Genomic DNA, 18737 nt, shown 5'->3' with positions numbered 1-18737 from the left:
ATGACCTGAGCTGAAGGCAGATGCTTAACTGACAGAGCTACCCAGGTGCTCCTCTCTATAAACTTTTAACTTGATAGTATTATGATCAGAGATTCAGGTCTACTTGATATTGATTCTTTGAAGTATGTTAAGAATTACTTATGTCCTCTTACTTGGTCAGGTTTTTTTTTTTTTTTTTTCCATTTTATATTTCTTTTCAGTGTTCCAAAATTGATTGTTTATGCACCACACCCACTGCTCCATGCAATACATGCCCTCCATAATAACCACCACCAGACTCACCCAACCCCCCACCCCCTCCCCTCCAAAACCCTCAGTTTGTTTCTCAGAGTCCACAGTCTCATGGTTTGTCTCCCCCTACGGTTTCCCCCATCTCACTTCTCCTCTCCATCTCCCAATATCCTCTGTGTTATTCCTTATGCTCCACAAGTACTTGGTCAGTTTTTGTAATTGCTCCACGTGTATTTTTTAATTGTTGGGTACAGAGTTCCATATATTTCATCTAGATCACGATTATTTATTCAATTGTTAACAGCATTTATAATTGTTCAATATCATAGCATTGTGGGGCAATGTATTTATTTTAAAACTTTCTGACATAATTCTTTTTATACTCTAATAATTACCACTTTATAACTTGATAGCACTCTGGTGAAAAATTTATGTAGTCTAAAGTCCTGGATTTTGGATTTTGTGGGACTGAAAAGCATCTAGAAAGCCAAAATTGCTAGAGTAAGAGGTAGCTTTTTGTCCTGTGGTTTTTCATTTGCAGTTACCTTCTTGTTCGCATTGATGAGTGCTTTTGCCAGGAAATTTCTAGTTACTATAGTAGAATAATACTCTTTCCCTTTCTAGCTGCTTCTCAAACTTTCTAGTGTGTTGGATTTCTTAGATATTTCTACTGATTCATTTTATTTTTTATTTTATTATTTTTTAAAAAGCTTATGTATGTATGTATGTATTTATGTAAGTAATCTGTAGACCCAATGTAGTTCCACTCATGACCCTGAGATTAAGAGTTACACAGTCTTCTGACTGAGCCAGCCAGGTGCCCCTCTACTGATTCATTTTATTTAATTTTTTATTTTTTTTAAGAACATTTTATTTATTTATTTGACAGAGAGACAGCGAGAGAGGGAACACAAGCAGGGGGAACGAGAGAGGGAAAAGCAGCTTCCCACCCAGCAGGGAGCCCGATGCAGGGCTCAATCCCAGGACCCCGTGATCATGACCTGAGCTGAAGAAAGATGCTTAACAACTGAGCCATCCAGGCGACCCTCTACTGATTCATTTTAAAGCAAAAATATTTCTGTACATCCATCTAAAACACCATTAAATCCAGTAGCCAGAAGGTACTTTTCTTTCTTCGGTCCTTTTTGGCCTTTTTAATTCCCTAGGAGCAAAATCAGTGTTGAATCCAAGGAATAATTCCAGGAAAATCTAATCAAGGAAAAATTGGCTATTCCCAAGACTCACAGCATCATTTGGTCACCAGTATTCAAGGTTGCTAATTAGAATCCTTTTTACTTGAGGAAAACAATATTAAGCTCTTTGTTTTGGAAAAGGTTACAGTCCCAATCAGAATGTGAAATTATCCTCCCCTGAACCTAGAAAAATGCTCCTATTTCAAGAATTATCATGTAAAATTTATGCAAAACAAATGATTTACAGTTTAGCAGACTGAACATTAATCCAATCTACTCTTGGGTCTCTCTCCAATGATTGCTCAGTAATTATTTCCTCTTTTAACCTAATACACAGTTAAATTGCTAGTCCACATATTTGTGATATATGTATTCTGGGCAAGGCATGGGGAGGAGTATCAAGATGAATGGACTATGGCTCTTGCCAAGGGTACTAGGGAAGGTATTGCTAAAGGTATTTGGAGGACAATAAGCTGGATCATGAATCAAGGATGGGATTTTGACTAGAAGAGGATGTTCCAGGAGGAGGAAACAGCATATTTCATCTTTTCTATTTCTTATTCTTTTCTATTCCCCTATTCTGTATTTTCTTTCTTTCTTTTTTTTTTTAAAGATTGTGTTTATTAATTTGACAGAGAGAAAGATCACAAGTAGGCAGAGAGAGAAGGGGGGAAGAAGGCTCCCTGCTGAGCAGAGAGCCCGATGTGGGGCTTGATCCCAGGACCCTGAGCTCATGACCTGAGCTGAAGGCAGAGGCTTAACCCACTGAGCCAGCCAGGTGCCCCTATTCTGTATTTTCTTTTAGTTAGTTAGTTTGTTTTTTTGATGGTAGATAAATTCCTAAGTTGTATTTTCCGTTTCTGTGTTTTAGATACTCCCAATTTCTGTCATTTGGTTCTCAGTATCCATTGAACTAATTCTTATTTTTCTCTTTTAGAAATTATAGTTTTTACATAATGGAAGCTTTCTATCTTGTCACAAAATTTGGAGGGAATTGATCTACTATTTGAGAAGAATAGATTCTTTGGTCTAACTCAGGTAAGAGAGAGTCTGGTTCCCACTGCCTTTCTTTGCAAATAGGATTAATGACATTTTCAGCATTAAGTGTGAGCCATTTCTAGGGCTCAGAAAAGATTCTTCTGTGTTGTTTTTTTGATGCACCATAGATGAAACAGACAATGGAATGCAGTAAACTACAATACTTATGAAAATTTCACCATAAGGATATAACATTAGGTATAGTCAACATTTTAGAAGTTGAGTGCCTGGCTGTTGATGCCTCTTTCTGATATGCAAGGAGTGCAGGTTGAGAGTGGAAGAGTTGGAGTAGCATGAAATAGTTAGGAAGGATGGTGCAATTAGGAACATATAGAACTAAAACGAAAATTTTATGAGAATTAAATTTATATAAATTCAGGTAACTATTGATTTCTTTTTAACACACTTTATGTGGATATGGCTTAGCATGTGAATGGTTTAATTGAAAAGGACCTGGAAAGGATAACACTGGGGGCTGGGAACTTAGAAGAGACTAGATCTGGATAAGAATGACATAGTGAAGGTCTTGGACAGCCAGAGACAGCACGAGGGTAGTAGATAACTGAGCAAATGTAGAAAGCAGTATGACAGTACATGGTAGAGGAGCAGGAGATGAGGAGGTAGGCACCAAAGACCTACTTTACCTTCTAAGAACTTCTATCAAGCACCTTGGTAGTAGAAGCTACTTCCCCATGTCCTTGAAGTTATTTTTGACTGTAGGTTGTCAGTGACTTACAGAGCAGTGTGGTGAAGAAGTCTGGACTCTGGAATCAACTTTTTTTTTTTTTTTAAGATTTTATTTATTTGACAGAGAGAGATCACAAGTAGAGAGAGAGAGAGAAAGAGAGAGAGGAGGAAGCAGGCTCCCTGCCTAGCAGAGAGCCTGATGTGGGACTCGATCCCAGGACCCTGAGATCATGACCTGAGCTGCAGGCAGAGGCTTAACCCACTGAGCCACCCAGGCAGCCCAACATTTTTTTTTTTTAAATAAAGATTTTACTTATTTATTTGAGAGAAAGAGAGAGTGCACAAATGGGAGAAATGGCAGAGGAAGAGAGAGAAACAGACTCCCTGCCAAGCAGGGAGCTGTTCTGGGGCTCAATTCCAGGACCCTGAGACCATGACCTAAGCCGAAGGGAGATTCTTTTTTTTTTTTTTTTTTTTTAAGATTTATTTATTTATTTATTTGACAGACAGAGATTATAAGTAGGCAGAGAGGCAGAAGAGAGAGAGAGAGAGAGGAGGAAGCAGGCTCCTTGCTGAGCAGAGAGCCCGACGTGGGACTCAATCCCAGGACCCTGGGATCATGACCTGAACCTAAGGCAGAGGCTTTAACCCACCGAGCCACCCAGATGCCTCAAAGGGAGATTCTTAATTGATCTAGCCACCCAGGCACTCTCAACTTGTTTTTTAAATTAATATATTTTTAAAAAAGAGAAATAGATATGTAAAATAGAAAATTTATAGAAGTATAAAGAAGGGAAAAAAATCACTGACAGCACCTTCATGGGAAAATAGCAACTGTTAAAATTTTAGCATTTTCTTCACATCTTTTATTCACTTGCATCTTTACAACAGTTGCAAGAATTGGGCTTGAATTTGACACTTAGTTGTGCAAAATTAGGTGATCTGTTTAATCTCTTTGAGTTCTTGTTTTCTAATCTGTAAAATGTAGATCATATTCTCTTTCCATTCTTCCCTGTGTATTGTACAATAAAAGATGTGAAAGTTTTTAGAGGCTGTAAACTTTTAGAAAAAAGCAAAATGATGTCATAAATTTTGGTATTCATATCCTGTAGGAAATGATTAATGAAATAAGGTAAAGATAGCAGTGTTCATGGTAGGGCAGAACTTGAAGAAATTGTCTTAGTTGTAATTATGTGAGAGAATAGAATCATTCTTAATTCAGATGAATTTATAACTCATTGGTTAGTTTTGAGGACTAATGATATTCTCACATAAAGTATCTTTATTTCTAGAGGATATAGTATAGCTATTATATATAATACTAATATAATATATAACATTAGTGTTTTCTGAAGCCAATATGAGATCAGAATTAAGAGAAGTCTGACTTATAACATTTAGGAAATAATTGTATTATATTTATGATTAGACTCTTGCCAATGTTTTACAACCAAGATTCATTAGAACAGTAAGGAAATGGAAATGATGTGTAGACAGTGAATAGGATCAGAGAACTATTAATATGTTAAAGGGAGTTGAGGGGAAAAAAAGACACCACTAATAACAAAAAGTATTTGTGAAACTAATGTAACACTGGTGTCAACTATACTCAAAAAAAGTTTTTTAAGTATTTATTCTGGATATGATAAGATTAAGAAGAGGTATAAGAGTTTAAAAAATGATATAGCTGACTCACTGATCAGCAGATTTAGTTGATAGCTCCTTTGGCATTTTCCACATGTATAAAAGCTCAATATCTGGTGGATAATAAGAGTTTCCATTTGTACTGAGGATCCAACAAAAGTAATTGCTCCTAAATAATCATCATAAGAAAATTTTATCTGAGGGTTTGGAGAGGAGTGAAGAAAATCATTTAGGAAACACTCAAAAGGATGCCCAAAGTGGGTTTTAGAATTTACACATTTGCATATATTTAAAGTTAAGTTATGCACTGTGTTTAGACACATTCTGCCCTTGGCTTCTAAGCCTTGACATTTAAGTCCTTTTATATGTTAATGACTCTAGTTAGAAGTCTTTTTTTTTTTTTTCCCAATTGTGCCCACAAAAGAATGCTCAGAAAGAGGAAAATTAAATAAGATGATCTTCTTAGCTATTTGGAAGAGAATCTTTTAAAATAATATTATATTAGTATCATAGATTCTACTACCTACGCTCTTGGATCACTTACTTTTCCTTTATGAATTTTTCTGTAAGTTCAATGAACAGAAATGTCTCTGGCCTCTGTACCAGGAATAACTTTTGATCTTTCTCATCAACTGTAAACCAGGTAGAAAAAAAAAATTAACCCATTTTTCCCCATGGAGTGACAATTCAAGCCTCCAATAATGTTCACACTTTTCTTTATCTACCACTTTCAGTTCTTCTCTGTTCTTTGTCTAAATATTCCTCTTTTTTCTTTCTTTTTTTTATTTTTTTAAAGATTTTATTTATTTGACACAGAGAGAGAGAGAGAGACAGAGGGAGAGAGAACATAAACAGGGGGAGTGGGAGAGGAGAAGCAGGCTTCCCACTGAGCAGGGAGTCCGATGCAGGGCTAGATACTAGGACACTGGGATCATGACTTGAGCCGAAGGCAGACGCTTAACCACTGATCCACACAGGCGCCACTTTTTTGGTCTTTTTAAAAATTGAAGTATAATTGACATGTAACAGTATATTAGTTTCAGGTGTACAATGTAATAAAAATGCACAAGTAGGAAACGGTGAATAGTATGAAGTGATGCGGAGAGATCATAAGGATGAAGATTTAGCTACTCCAAGGTATTTAGTGATCTTTATGATGATAAGGGGAACAAAAGCAAGAGAATTGTACCTAAAATGAAGTCTCCTTACAACTTGTAGCCCACTGATAAGTCCCTGAGACATACAGGGTATAACACTCCTACAACTCCTTCAAGGATTCTCTTTAATGTTTGACCAATACAGCTTTGCTTTGGTTAGTGTAATTTCAATCTGATAACTTCAAACCTCTAGGATATGATAACAATCGTCTTTCAACACGTGGCCCACTAACACATATCTAAACGGTCTCATGAATAATGCTTTACTAAAACAATAAAGCATAACCTTAACTGGATAATAGCTGACCTTCCAAGGTCTTGGGGACCTTGCTTTCAGCATACACAAATTCCTTAAAGACTATGTTATTCCTAACCCTCACTACCTAAAAAGTATATAATCAGTTACTCCTCACGATCCCAGTGCAGCACTTTTTGCCCTATGGGTCCTATCCCTGCGCTATAATAAAAGAACATTTTTGTACAGAAGATGTCTCAAGAATTATTTCTTGACCATTCCCTCAGTAGCCCCACAACAATGAGACCAGTATAAAAGTCCAGGGGACAGCTGTCAGAATGCAGGGAGTTTAAGAGGAAGTCCTCTATAGGCAATCGAGCACATAGTATTAAGGAGGAATAAATATTTCTTGCAAATAGAAGCATCCTAGAAAGATGGTATGGAGACAAATTATAGCAGTACCTTCTAAATTAGGATTTTGTACTTTCAGAGGCAATGAAAACCACTGAACATATTTTTGTGGTGCTAGTTACATAACCAAAGTGCTTAGAAAGAGTAATCTGATGGCCATATTCAGGTTAGAAAGGGAGAGACGTGTTGTCCTGTGTAGTAGGGTTTTGGTAAGGATTAGTGAAAGCAAGTAGAGGATTTGAGAAGAGCTGAGTGGATAAGATGCTTGTAATGTTATACTAGATCTGAAAGAAAAGCTGCATGGGGAGGAGAGAGATGATTATTAGCTTTATGGTAGTCATGTGAAATTCCACAAGCACAAGACTGATATATAAACATTTAGGTGACAGTGTTTAGTAGACTATGGGAAATATGACTATACTGTTTAGGATAGAATCAGGGAATGAGTGATATACCTATTTGGATTCAGCTAGCATTTGTACTCTAATGAAAGTATTAAGCCCTTTCAGATATGCTGCCTTTCCCACAGTGGTCAAGCTTTTCGGGAGGGTATAATTAGAATATAGAAGAAGCTGGTTAGGAGGAGACTAAGGCAAGATCTTAGACAATGTATCTGATGAACAGAGGACAAAAAAATGAGGGAGACAAGTGAGAATTAAGACTGCCAGGAGAGGAGAGACTGCTTTCGGCTCAGGTCATCAAACCCTGCATCGGGCTCTCTGCTCAGTGCAAAGCCTGCTTCCTCCTCTCTCTTTACCTCTCTGCCTACTTGTGATCTCTCTCTCTATCTATGTCAAATAAATAAATAGAATCTTAAAAAAAAAAAAAAGACTACCAGGAGAATTTAGTGAACTAAGGATGTTATAATAAATCATTACAGCTAACAGTTATTGAATTCTTGCTATGTGTTCTAAGATCTTTACTAAGCTCTTTATTCATGGCAATTTTTGAGGCCAGACTATTATTACTTCAATTTAACAGACGAGTAAACTTAGACACAATAAGATTAAGTAAGTTATCTGAGGTCAGGGTGTAAGTGGGGCATGGGGTACAAGAGCACTTGACTCTGGGGGTCCTATTCAGACTATGTTTGGCCACTCACCACTGACAAAATCCAAAGGCAGAGGGATGAGTGCTTACTGAAACAAGAAAGAAATTTGTTTCAGTAAGGCCCACACTGGGAAGACAGCAGACTAGCGTCTCAAAGCCTGTCTTAAAAGTGCTGAAAAAGCTTCTAGGTTTATGTAAGGAAAATGTGGGACAAAGGTCAGTGGGTACCCGCAGGTGGTCAGTAAAGATCCAGTGGATCATCCTCCTAAGGTCATTCATGCAAGGTCATGCTGGTATCAGGGTAGTCCCTGTTGCTTAAAGGGGGTGAATTTGGTTCCCATCAGGGGTTGCTTTGCCTGCAGGGTCTGTTGTCTAAATTCAGAGATAAGCTAGAAAGAATAATTTAATCAGTTAGAAAGCACAGCCGCGCGTGGGGTGGGGGGATTGGGGGGTGAAGAAAGTACAAACTGAGGTCAACATGGAGGGAGTTGAAATTCTCTCTCAAGGGTTACTGGTAAGGCAAGTGGTGAAGGCAAGTTTAAACCCAGTAGTATGGTTTGTGATTGTTCACTTTTAACCAATATTTTAGATCTGTCTCTTCAGAACAAGAAACATAGGGAGAAAATGAATGAACCAATTTAATTAAACTACATAGTACCCAAATCTGTATATATAGAAAGATTAACAGGATTGGATATTTATTTTAAATTCCAGTTCTTTGTTATCTTGTAGAGAAAATTTCACTTGTCTTCAAGATCAGCATTCACTGTGACAGAAAATATTTGGGATAAGATTAATTCATAGTCTGGAGCCTTAAAAAAATCAAATTAAAAAAATAAAACTCTCAAGTTGGCTTTTCTTTAATTACTTTATCATAAAGCAACACATAAGAATATTGTAACTGAGAGTTACAGTTTATTTCAAATGACCAATGACATGATGTTTACTTACTTCAGATTTTTAGGCACTTTCTATTGTCAAGTTATTATTCCAACAACAATTAACAAGGAGTCTAACACTATGTATTAGGTGGCATTTACAACCCTGAGAGTTTAGAAGAGTAATAACAGTGAGAGATTAGACTGGATATATTGAATAAATCTTGAAATCAGAGAGACTGATATAGATGATTTCTGAAATTTCATCTCAGATATTAGAATTTATATGTATAAAGCATATATTAAGTATATGTGATATTAGACTGATGTTGGACACAAGAGTGTTGTAAGAAGCAGATGCTAATTTCTTTTTTTTTTTGTTTTTAAAGATTTTATTTATTTATTTGACAAAGAGAGATCACAAGTAGGCAGAGAGGCAGGCAGAGAGAGAGGGGGAAGCAGGCTCCCTGCTGAGCAGAGAGCCTGATGTGGGGCTCAATCCCAGGACCCTGGGATCATGACCTGAGCCGAAAGCAGAGGCTTTAACCCACTGAGCCACCCAGGTGCCCCGCAGATGCTAATTTCAATAAAAAGTAATATTAATATGCAAAGGAATTCACTGGCAATAATTTGAGACTAGAAGGTTAGGGGCAATGGATACTTTAAAGCATATACAATAAAGATAATGAGATAGAGATCATGAAGGGAAACCAAACTGGGGGAGATTGACTCAGGAGGCATAATATATAAAATAATTAGAAGTTCAAGAAACACAAAAAGAAACTAATTTTATTTAAATGGGAGGGAGGAGGTAAGAAGTTGGGGAGAAAGGTATTTTAAAGTTCTTATCTTAATTGGTGTTGGGGAAAGGCAGGAAGGAAATAGAACATATTGGTAGGGAAAATAGTTGGCATTGTATTTTATGTATTTTTTATTTTTAAATTATTATTATTATTATTGGTTGGGGGGAAGGAGGGGCAGAAGGACAGGGAGAGAGAGAGTCCCAAGCAGGCCTCATGCCCCCTATGGAATCTGACATGGGGCTCTATCTCACAATCCTGAGATCATTAGCCAAGCTGAAATCAAGTTGGTAGCCTAACTGTCTGAGCCACCCAAGATGCCCCATTGGCATCTTATTTTAAAATAGGAATAGAGAAATGGGGCACCTGGGTGGCTCAGTCGATTGGGAGTCTACCTTCAGCTCAGGTCTTGATCCCAAGGTCCTTGGATCAAGTCTCACATTGGGCTCCTTCCTCAGTGGGAAGCCTGCTTCTCCCTCTCCCACTCCCCCTGCTTGTGTTCACTCTGTCACTCTCTCTGTCAACTAAATACATAAATAAATCTTTAAGAAAAAATAAAATAAAAATAGAGAAATGTATCACTAGAAAAGGGACAATAGACATGAAAATAAAAAGGAAAGTATAGTAGGACTTTCATGTTAATAAGGGGATGATGAAATGGATATGATTTTAACCAAACCAACAAAAATTAAGTATGGAAAAGTTGTATCTTTCCGCTGGTGACATTATGATAAATCTAGAGACCCAAGCTATTTCAGTAAAAAACTATTCACCCAATAACAGAAGGTAGTTAGGTGACTACACATAACATATCAAAAAAAATAACTTTTTCCCATTCTAGCAAAAAGAACCTAGAAATGGAAGTGAGAAAAGATATTTCATTTATAATGCTAAGGAAAAAAGCTATAAAATACATAAGAATAATTTTAACAAAAAAAGCATAGAACATATGTAAAGAAAATGGCAAAATCATATTGAAGGAGATGAAACAAGGTTTGAACAAATGGATGGGGATTCCTCAGTGGTTCAGTCAGTTCCAAGCATCTACCTTCAGCTCAGGTCATGATCCCAGAGTCCTGGGGTCAAGTCCTGTGCTAGGCTTCCTGCTCAGAGGGAGTCTGCTTCTCCTTTTCCCTCTGCTCCTCCCCTCCTGCTCATGCTTTCTCTCTCTCTCTCAAATAAATAAAATCCTTAAAAAAAAAAGAACAAATGGGTGGATGTACTATGTTCTTGAATGGAAAGACACTATCATAACCATGCTACTTCATTCAAAGTTAATATACAAACTTATTACAACTCAAATCAGAAGTTCAATGGAATTTTGGGGGCATTGGAGAAAATGAATTTAAAATTTATATGCTACAATATATGCTTATGAATAACCAAGGAAGTATGAAAAATAAGGACAATGAAGGAGGGATATGCTTAATCAGACATAGTGATGTAGTATTACCCTGAATTTCTTTTTTTTTTCCTTTTTAAAGATTTTATTTATTTATTTGTCAGAGAAAGAGCACAAGCAGGGGGAGCAGCAGGCTGAGAGAGAAACAGGTTCCTCATTGAGCAAGGAGCCTGATGTGGGACTCCATCCCAGAACCCTGGGATCATGAGCTGAACCAAAGGCAAATGCTTAACCAACTGAACCACCCAGGCGTCCAGTTACCCTGATATTTCTACAGAACAAGACAAATATATCAGTGAAATCAAAATAAAGAATTCAGAAACAAATCCCCAAATATCTGATAATTAAGTGTAATACAAAAAATAGTTAAATTGAAAGAGGGTCATTTAAAACACAATGTCATTACTATTTTATTCACTGGAAGAAATTAAAAGTGAACTTATATTTTAAAATATATATAAAAATAATAGAGCACAGTCCTAAATAGAAAACAAAACAAAGCATTGAAAGAAAATCCAAGGGTGTACATGTATGATTCAGAAGCAAAGGAGATCTTAAAAGCAGTATGTTAAAAATGTAATAGCTGTATTTAATCATTTAACAATTAAAAACTTGGGTATAATGAAACAAAATTAATAGAGAATTGATAAAGATAAAAGAGAAAACAAATGACAGAAAATGACAGATAGAAAAGATAAAACAAATGACCAATGCTTAATATCTGTAATATAAAAAGAGCATTTATAAATTTGTAAAAAAAAAGCACAGTAGGAAATAGTAAAAGGCATAAATAGGTACTTCACAGAAGTGCAGATTCAGACTGCAATAATGTTCAAATTTATTGGTTGTGAGAGAAATGAAAACCAGAATAACAGTGAGCTATCACTTTACACCCACTATTCTGGCAACAATTAAAGAAAGTATTGACATTTATTCTTATAGAAATATGTGTTATTCCAGCTTTTTTGGAAAGCTGTTGGGCAACACTACTATTAAAAAATATGTGCACTTTGACCCAGTGATGTAACTTCTGGAAATCTGTGACACAGAAAGGAAAGCATTAATACACAAAGATGTATATATATGGATAGTTGTTTGTAGCATTATCTGTAGGGGCCAATAAATTAGAAGTAAGTTAAATGCTTATTAATAGGGAAATTGGTAAATAAATTATGGTCCATCCACACTGAATATTGGGTAGCCATTTAAAAGAATAAATTAGACACCTCTCTAGAGAGTTCTATGTGCCTTTCTGCATATTTCCATTCTGTGGCATATTTCAGTGTATGAATTAGAAAGTATGTCTATCTCCTGATGTAGTTCCTTAAATTCATAGGTGAATTTGTCTACATTTTCCCTATTTTATTATACACTAAAGACCAAACTAAATTTGAGGCATATGATTAAATGATAACAAAGATCTAGCCATGGAAAAAGTTTTGGTGCTGGCTCTCTGTGATTTTTGTACTATGTAAACTCTATGTAACTGTGTACAATGGCTAAGCGATCTTTTGTTTTTGACATTTGTGTAACCCTTATAGCCAGGCTTCCCTTTTAATGTAAAAATCATGTATTTCTCCCTCTTATGCTCTGCAGGTATCTTCAGGATTGGCCTAGCACAAGAAGTTGATGGACGGAGGAAATCACTCTGTGGTGTCTGAATTTTTGTTGCTGGGACTCAGCAGTTCTTGGGAGATTCAGATTCTTCTTTTTTTGTTTTTTACTCTATTTTACATAGCAAGTATGCTAGGAAACCTTCTCATTGTGCTCACGATCATCTCAGACCATCACTTACATTCCCCCATGTACTTTTTGCTGGCAAATCTTTCCATCATTGATACAGGTGTTTCCAGCATTGCAAGCCCAAAGATGATTTATGATCTTTTCAGAAAACATAAAGTCATCTCCTTGACAGGATGCATTACTCAGATGTTCTTTATTCACACAATTGGGGGTACGGAGATGGTGTTGCTTATAGTAATGGCCTATGACCGATACATTGCTATCTGTAAGCCCCTCCACTACCTGACCATTATGAGCCTAAGAATGTGCATTTCTCTTTTGGCTGTTGCTTGGACCATTGGACTCAACCATTCTGTGGCCCAACTGGCTTTTGTTGTAAACTTGCCCTTTTGTGGTCCCAACAAAATGGACAGTTTTTATTGTGATTTTCCTCGGTTTATCAAACTTGCATGTATAGATACATATAGACTGGAATTTCTGGTCACTGCCAACAGTGGTTTCATCTCCATTGGCACTTTCTTCATCTTGATTGTGTCTTATATTTTCATCCTGGTCACAGTTCGCAAACACTCTTTAGGTGGTTCATCTAAGGCCCTCTCCACTCTCTCTGCTCACATCACTGTGGTGGTCTTTTTCTTTGGTCCCTGTATTATTGTCTATGTGTGGCCATTCCCTACATTACCCATAGATAAATTTTTAGCCATCTTTGATGCCCTTATCACTCCTTTTATGAATCCTATTATCTATACATTCAGAAATAAGGAGATGAAAATGGCAATGAGGAGACTATTTGGTAAGGTTCTAAGTTTCAGGAAGAGTTTTTTCATGACCAATCAAAGCCATTAAGATTCGTCTTGACTATTCTTGGAAATTAATTTCCTTAATTAAACTTTTCATAAATTTTTTCATTTTATTTAGTAGTTTTAATATCCACTGCGAAAATTCTCCTCAAGGACTCTATTCTGATCTGGTCAGTTTTTCATAAGGACCCTTACTCTGTGGATCCTGGAAGTATTGAAAAAGAATGAATTCAGCCTTTAAATGAAGTGTCTTTCTTGTTTATTATAGAAGAATATGAAATCTCACATACTGGGTATATTTTCCATTAAATTATCCAACAAAATGTTGGATACTCTTCTTTTTGATAGTGATTCTCAAAGACATATCTCTTCCAATCTATTTGTGTACTGATATTCATGCCCTCTGAGTTTCTCATGTTTATTATGCTTGGAGGAATACACAAGTTGAAGACAGTTGCTTAGATAGCTTTCAGAATTTGAGGCTTCTAACTAGATTTGATTAGCCACACTCAGATTTAGTTAACACTAAGTTTTTTATTAACCCCCCCCTTTTTTTTTAAAGTGCGCCCCATGCCCAGCATGGAGTCCAATGTGGGGCTTGAACTCACAACCCTGAGATTAAGACCTGAGCTGAGATCAAAAGTTGGACGCTTAACCACCTGAGTCTCCCAGGTGCCCTAATATGGAGCTTTTTAGATTTAGTTGGGATTGGAAGGTGAAATTTGGGATAAATCACAGAATGACAACTCAGGAAATTTTATATTATTTAATCCAATGTTTTGAAACAGAAGATGTAAATTCCTACACCACTCAGTATGTATCATAATTATATTTTACCCCAACTATTTCTTAAATAATTTTTATATGGTAAACAAAAATATGTGAAAATTAAAAGATTACAAATGGATTGAATATTTTGGATCTAAGGATAGGTGGCACTGGTTTATAAATAAATAACTAAAATGCAAAACATTTCTATATTATATGAATCAAGTTTATAACTATATAAATAGCAAATACAAAGTATAGACATTACAAAAGAAAATTTATTACAAAGCTGTCTACAAATGAAGAGGTATATTAATGAACTGTCTATAATGAAGACACGTATTAAACTTTCCATGTGATAAAATATATTCTATATAATTACTTAAAAAATAAATATATTGTTCAGAAGTGGTATAAATAACTATCCAAAGACTATTTCACTATTTTTTCTGTGTTGTCAAATAAATAGGAGCGGGTGTTGAGTGAAGCCATTATTATTCATGTGTGTGCTAGGTGACTTGTTATGAACAAATAGTGGGAAGGGGCAGAGAGAAAAAGAGAGAAACAGACTCCCTACTGAAAAGGAATTCAGGGCTCATCCTACTGCAGTCTTTAATCCCGTTCTCCTATTTCATCCATTCCACCCCCACCACCTCTCTGATAACCATCAGTTTGTTCTGTATAGTTAAGAGTCTGTTTCCTGTTTTGTCTGTCTCTCTTTTAAACATTTTTGTCTATTTCATCTAAGCTATTGAGTTTACTGGCATAAATTTGTCCATAATATTCCTTATTCTTCTAAAACTTGTAGGATCTGCAGTGATGTATCCCTTTTCATTCTTGATGTTGATAATTTTCTCTTTATTATTTTTTTTTTCCTGATCAGTTTGGTGAGAAGTTATCAGTTCTGTTGAAATTTTGAACACAAGCTTTTGATTTTATTGATTTTCTCCTTGTTTTTCTCTTTTCTATTTTATTAATAATACTTTTCTTTATTATTTCTTTTTTTTTTAAGATTTTATTTATTTGACAGAGACAGCAAGAGAGGGAACACAAGCAGTGGGAGAGGGAGAATCAGGCTTCCCGCTAAGCAGGGAGCCCGATGTGGGGCTTGATTCTGGGACCCCAGGATCATGACCTGAGCTGAAGGCAGACGCATAATGACTAAGCCATTCAGGCACCCGTTCTTTATTACTTTTGTTTACTGCCTACTCTGGGTTTATTATTTTTTTTAAGATTTTATTTATTTATTAGAGAGAGAGAGAGCATGAACAGGGGAGGGGCAGAGGGAGAGGGAGAAACAGAATCCCCAATGAGCGGGGAGCCCAATGTGGGGCTTGATTGCAGGACCCATGATCATGACCTGAAATGAAGGCAGATGCTTAATCGACAGAGCCATCCAGGCACCCTGGTCATGGTTTTCTTATCTCACTAGTGATTGTTAGGATTGTTATGTCTTTTATCTGCTGTTCATTCTACTTATTGAAATTTTCACTTCAGGTATTTTTGTTTCTTATTTTTATTTTATTTTATTCTATATACAGAATGCTGTTGCATTTCTATGCACACTAATGAAATATTAGAGAGGGAAATTAAGGAAAAATCCTATTTACAATCGCATCAGAAAATAAAATGCCTAGGAATAAATTTAGCCAAAGAGGTGAAAAACCTGTATTCTGGAAACTATAAGACATTGATGAAAGAAATCAAAGATGACACAAAGAAATGGAAAGATACTCCTTGCTCATGGATTTGAAGAATTAATGTTGTTGAAATGGTCACACTACCTAAAACACTCTACAGAGTTGGTGAAATCTCTATCAAAGTATCAATGGTACTTTTCACAGAAATAGAACAAAAAAACCTCAATATTTTTATGAAATCACAAAATACCCAAATAACCAAAACAATATTGAGAAAAAGGAAGAAAGCTGGAGGTGTCACAATCTCCAGATTTTAAGATACACTATAAAGCTGTAGTGATCAGAACTGTATGCTCCTGGCACAAAAATAGACAACAGACTTAAGAGCCCAGAAATAAACCCACACATATATGGTCAAGTAATCTATGACAAAGGAGGTAAAAATATGCAATGGGGAAAACACAGTCTCTTTAATAAATGGTGCTGGAAAAACTGGACCACTACATGCAAATTTGTGCAGCCATTGTGGAAAACAGTTATGGAGGTTCCTCATGAAGTCATTCTTGTTGCAACATTTACATTTCTTTATCTCTGAACTATTTATCATCTTTCTATTGAATTCTTGGTATTTGTCACTATTTTGGACAACTTTCATATGTTCAATAAATATAAACTTTGTCATTTAAGTAGCAAATATTTTCCCATTGCTTATGGTGGTTTTGGCACTTCAAAGGTTCTTATTTTTATATTGTAAAATTTGGCTATCTTTTCTTTCTGCATTTGGATTTTGAGTTATAATTAGAAATGTTTTCTCAAGTTATAGAGAAATTCACTCATGTTTCTTCTAATACCTATGTGTCTTCATTTAAAAATATTTAAACCTCTGCATCATTTGGAAGTTAACTTGGCATAGTGTTAAGAAATGGGACTAACATAACCACTTCTACATGTAGTTCTCTAGTTTCCTCAAGTCTTTTGTTAAAATGTCCATATATTTTCCACTGATTTGAAAGGTCATCTTTAGTGAATACTAAATTTCCAATTGCAGTTGGGAATGTATCCATATTTTCTATTTGGTCCCATTAATCTGTCAATTCCTTTAGTTTTTATTTACAGAGGCTTTTAATATATTTTAATATCTCTTAGAGAGTCTTTCCTTCTCCTCCTCCCCATAATTTTCCCTTTCAAGATTACCTAACAATTCTTGTTTATTTTTGTCTTTCAAATGAAACTTATAATCAATTTATCTAGCTTGTGAAAAAAGCTTGATGATATCTGTATTGAGATCACATTACATTTAGGGATGTACTGAGGGAAAGTTGACAATCTTGTGTTTTTCTTTTAATTCTTTTTTAAAATTATTCTTTTCTGTAGAAGCGTTTCCCACTTTAAAATTAAACTCTTGGGAGGAGTCAAGATGGCGGAGAAGTAGCAGGCTGAGACTACTTCGGGTAGCGGGAGATCAGCTAAATAGCTTATCTAAAGATTGCAAACACCTACAAATCCAACGGGAGATTGAAGAGAAGAAGAACAGCAATTCCAGAAACAGAAAATCAACCACTTTCTGCAAGGTAGGACTGGCGGAGAAGTGAATCCAAAGTGACGGGAAGATAGACCGCGGGGGGAGGGGCCGGCTCCCGGCGAGCGGCGGAGCAACGGAGCAAAATTGGGACTTTTAAAAGTCTGTTCCGCTGAGGGACATCGCTCCAGAGGCTTAACTGGAAGCCCAGGCGGGGTCAGCGCGGCCTCAGGTCCCGCAGGGTCGCAGAAGGATCGGGGGTGTCTGAGTGTCGCAGAGCTTACCGGTGTTAGAACGGGGAAGCCGGCTGCAGAGACAGAGCCGAGGAGTGACTCTCAGCTCGGGGTTGCCTTGAACCAGTCGCAGGCTCGGTCAGCTCGGAGCGTGGCCGGAGGCCAGGGTGGCGGGAGACATTGGGCGCTGTTCTCTGAGGGCGCACTGAGGAGTGGGGCCCCGGGCTCTCGGCTCCTCCGGGCCGGAGACCGGGAGGCCGCCATCTTCATTCCCATCCTCCAGACTCTACAGAAAGCGCTCAGGGAACAAAAGCTCCCGAAAGCGAACCCGAGCGGATTACTCAGCGCGGCCCCGGGTAAGGGCGGTGCAACTCCGCCTGGGGCAAAGATGCTTGAGAATCACTACAACAGGCCCCTCCCCCAGAAGATCAACGGGAAACCCAGCCAGGACCAAGTTCACCTACCAAGGAGAGCGGCGGAATTCCAGAGGAGAAGAAAGCAAAGCACGGAACTCATGGCTTTCTCCCCATGATTTTTTAGCCTTGCAGTTAATTTAATTTTTTTTTCTTTTTCAATTTTTTTTTCTTTTTCTCTTCTTCTGCTGAATTTTTTTTAACTCTTACCGTTTTCTTTTTTTAACGTTTTTTAAATAGTTTATCTAATATATATATTTTTTTCCTCTTTTTATATTTTTTCTTTATCGGCTTTCTTTTTTTTTAAATAGTTTCTTTTTTTTTTTCTTTTCTTTCTTTCTGAACCCCTTTTTATCCCCTTTCACCCCCCTCACAATTCGGGATCTCTTCTGATTTGGCTAAAGCATATTTTCCTGGGGTTGTTGCCACCCTTTTAGTATTTTACTTGCTCCTTCATAAACTCTTATCTGGACAAAATGACAAGGCGGAAAAATTCACAACAAAAAAAAGAACAAGAGGCAGTACCAAAGGCTAGGGACCTAATCAATACAGACATTGGTAATATGTCAGATATAGAGTTCAGAATGATGATTCTCAAGGTTCTAGCCGGGCTTGAAAAAGGCATGGAAGATATTAAAGCAACCCTCTCAGGAGATATAAAAGCCCTTTCTGGAGAAATAAAAGAACTAAAATCTAACCAAGTTGAAATCAAAAAAGCTATTAATGAGGTGCAATCAAAAATGGAGGCTCTCACTGCTAGGATAAATGAGGCAGAAGAAAGAATTAGCGATATAGAAGACCAAATGACAGAGAATAAAGAAGCTGAGCAAAAGAGGGACAAACAGCTACTGGACCACGAGGGGAGAATTTGAGAGATAAGTGACACCATAAGACG

At 36.7% G+C, this 18737-nt stretch overlaps 1 protein-coding gene across 1 annotated transcript; it reads left to right on the top strand.

Annotated features, from left to right (window-relative positions):
- Nucleotides 1-2413: 2413 nt before the first annotated feature.
- On the top strand, nucleotides 2414-13315 carry LOC125104816 (olfactory receptor 4F3/4F16/4F29-like). The gene is made up of 2 exons (XM_047737639.1): nucleotides 2414-2462; nucleotides 12323-13315. Exon 2 carries the CDS (start codon nucleotides 12356-12358, stop codon nucleotides 13313-13315), a length of 960 nt encoding a protein of 319 aa, XP_047593595.1. The 5' UTR covers nucleotides 2414-2462; nucleotides 12323-12355.
- The last annotated feature ends 5422 nt before the right edge of the window (nucleotides 13316-18737 follow it).

Source organism: Lutra lutra, chromosome 7 (assembly GCF_902655055.1).
Source record: "Lutra lutra chromosome 7, mLutLut1.2, whole genome shotgun sequence".
NCBI classification, from domain to species: domain Eukaryota; kingdom Metazoa; phylum Chordata; class Mammalia; order Carnivora; family Mustelidae; genus Lutra; species Lutra lutra.
This window is presented reverse-complemented; position numbering and strand designations above follow the sequence as displayed.

Excerpts from the sequence above, each read along its gene's own strand:
- LOC125104816 (XM_047737639.1), top strand. The coding sequence starts at position 12,356 with ATGGACGGAGGAAATCACTCTGTGGTGTCTGAATTTTTGTTGCTGGGA.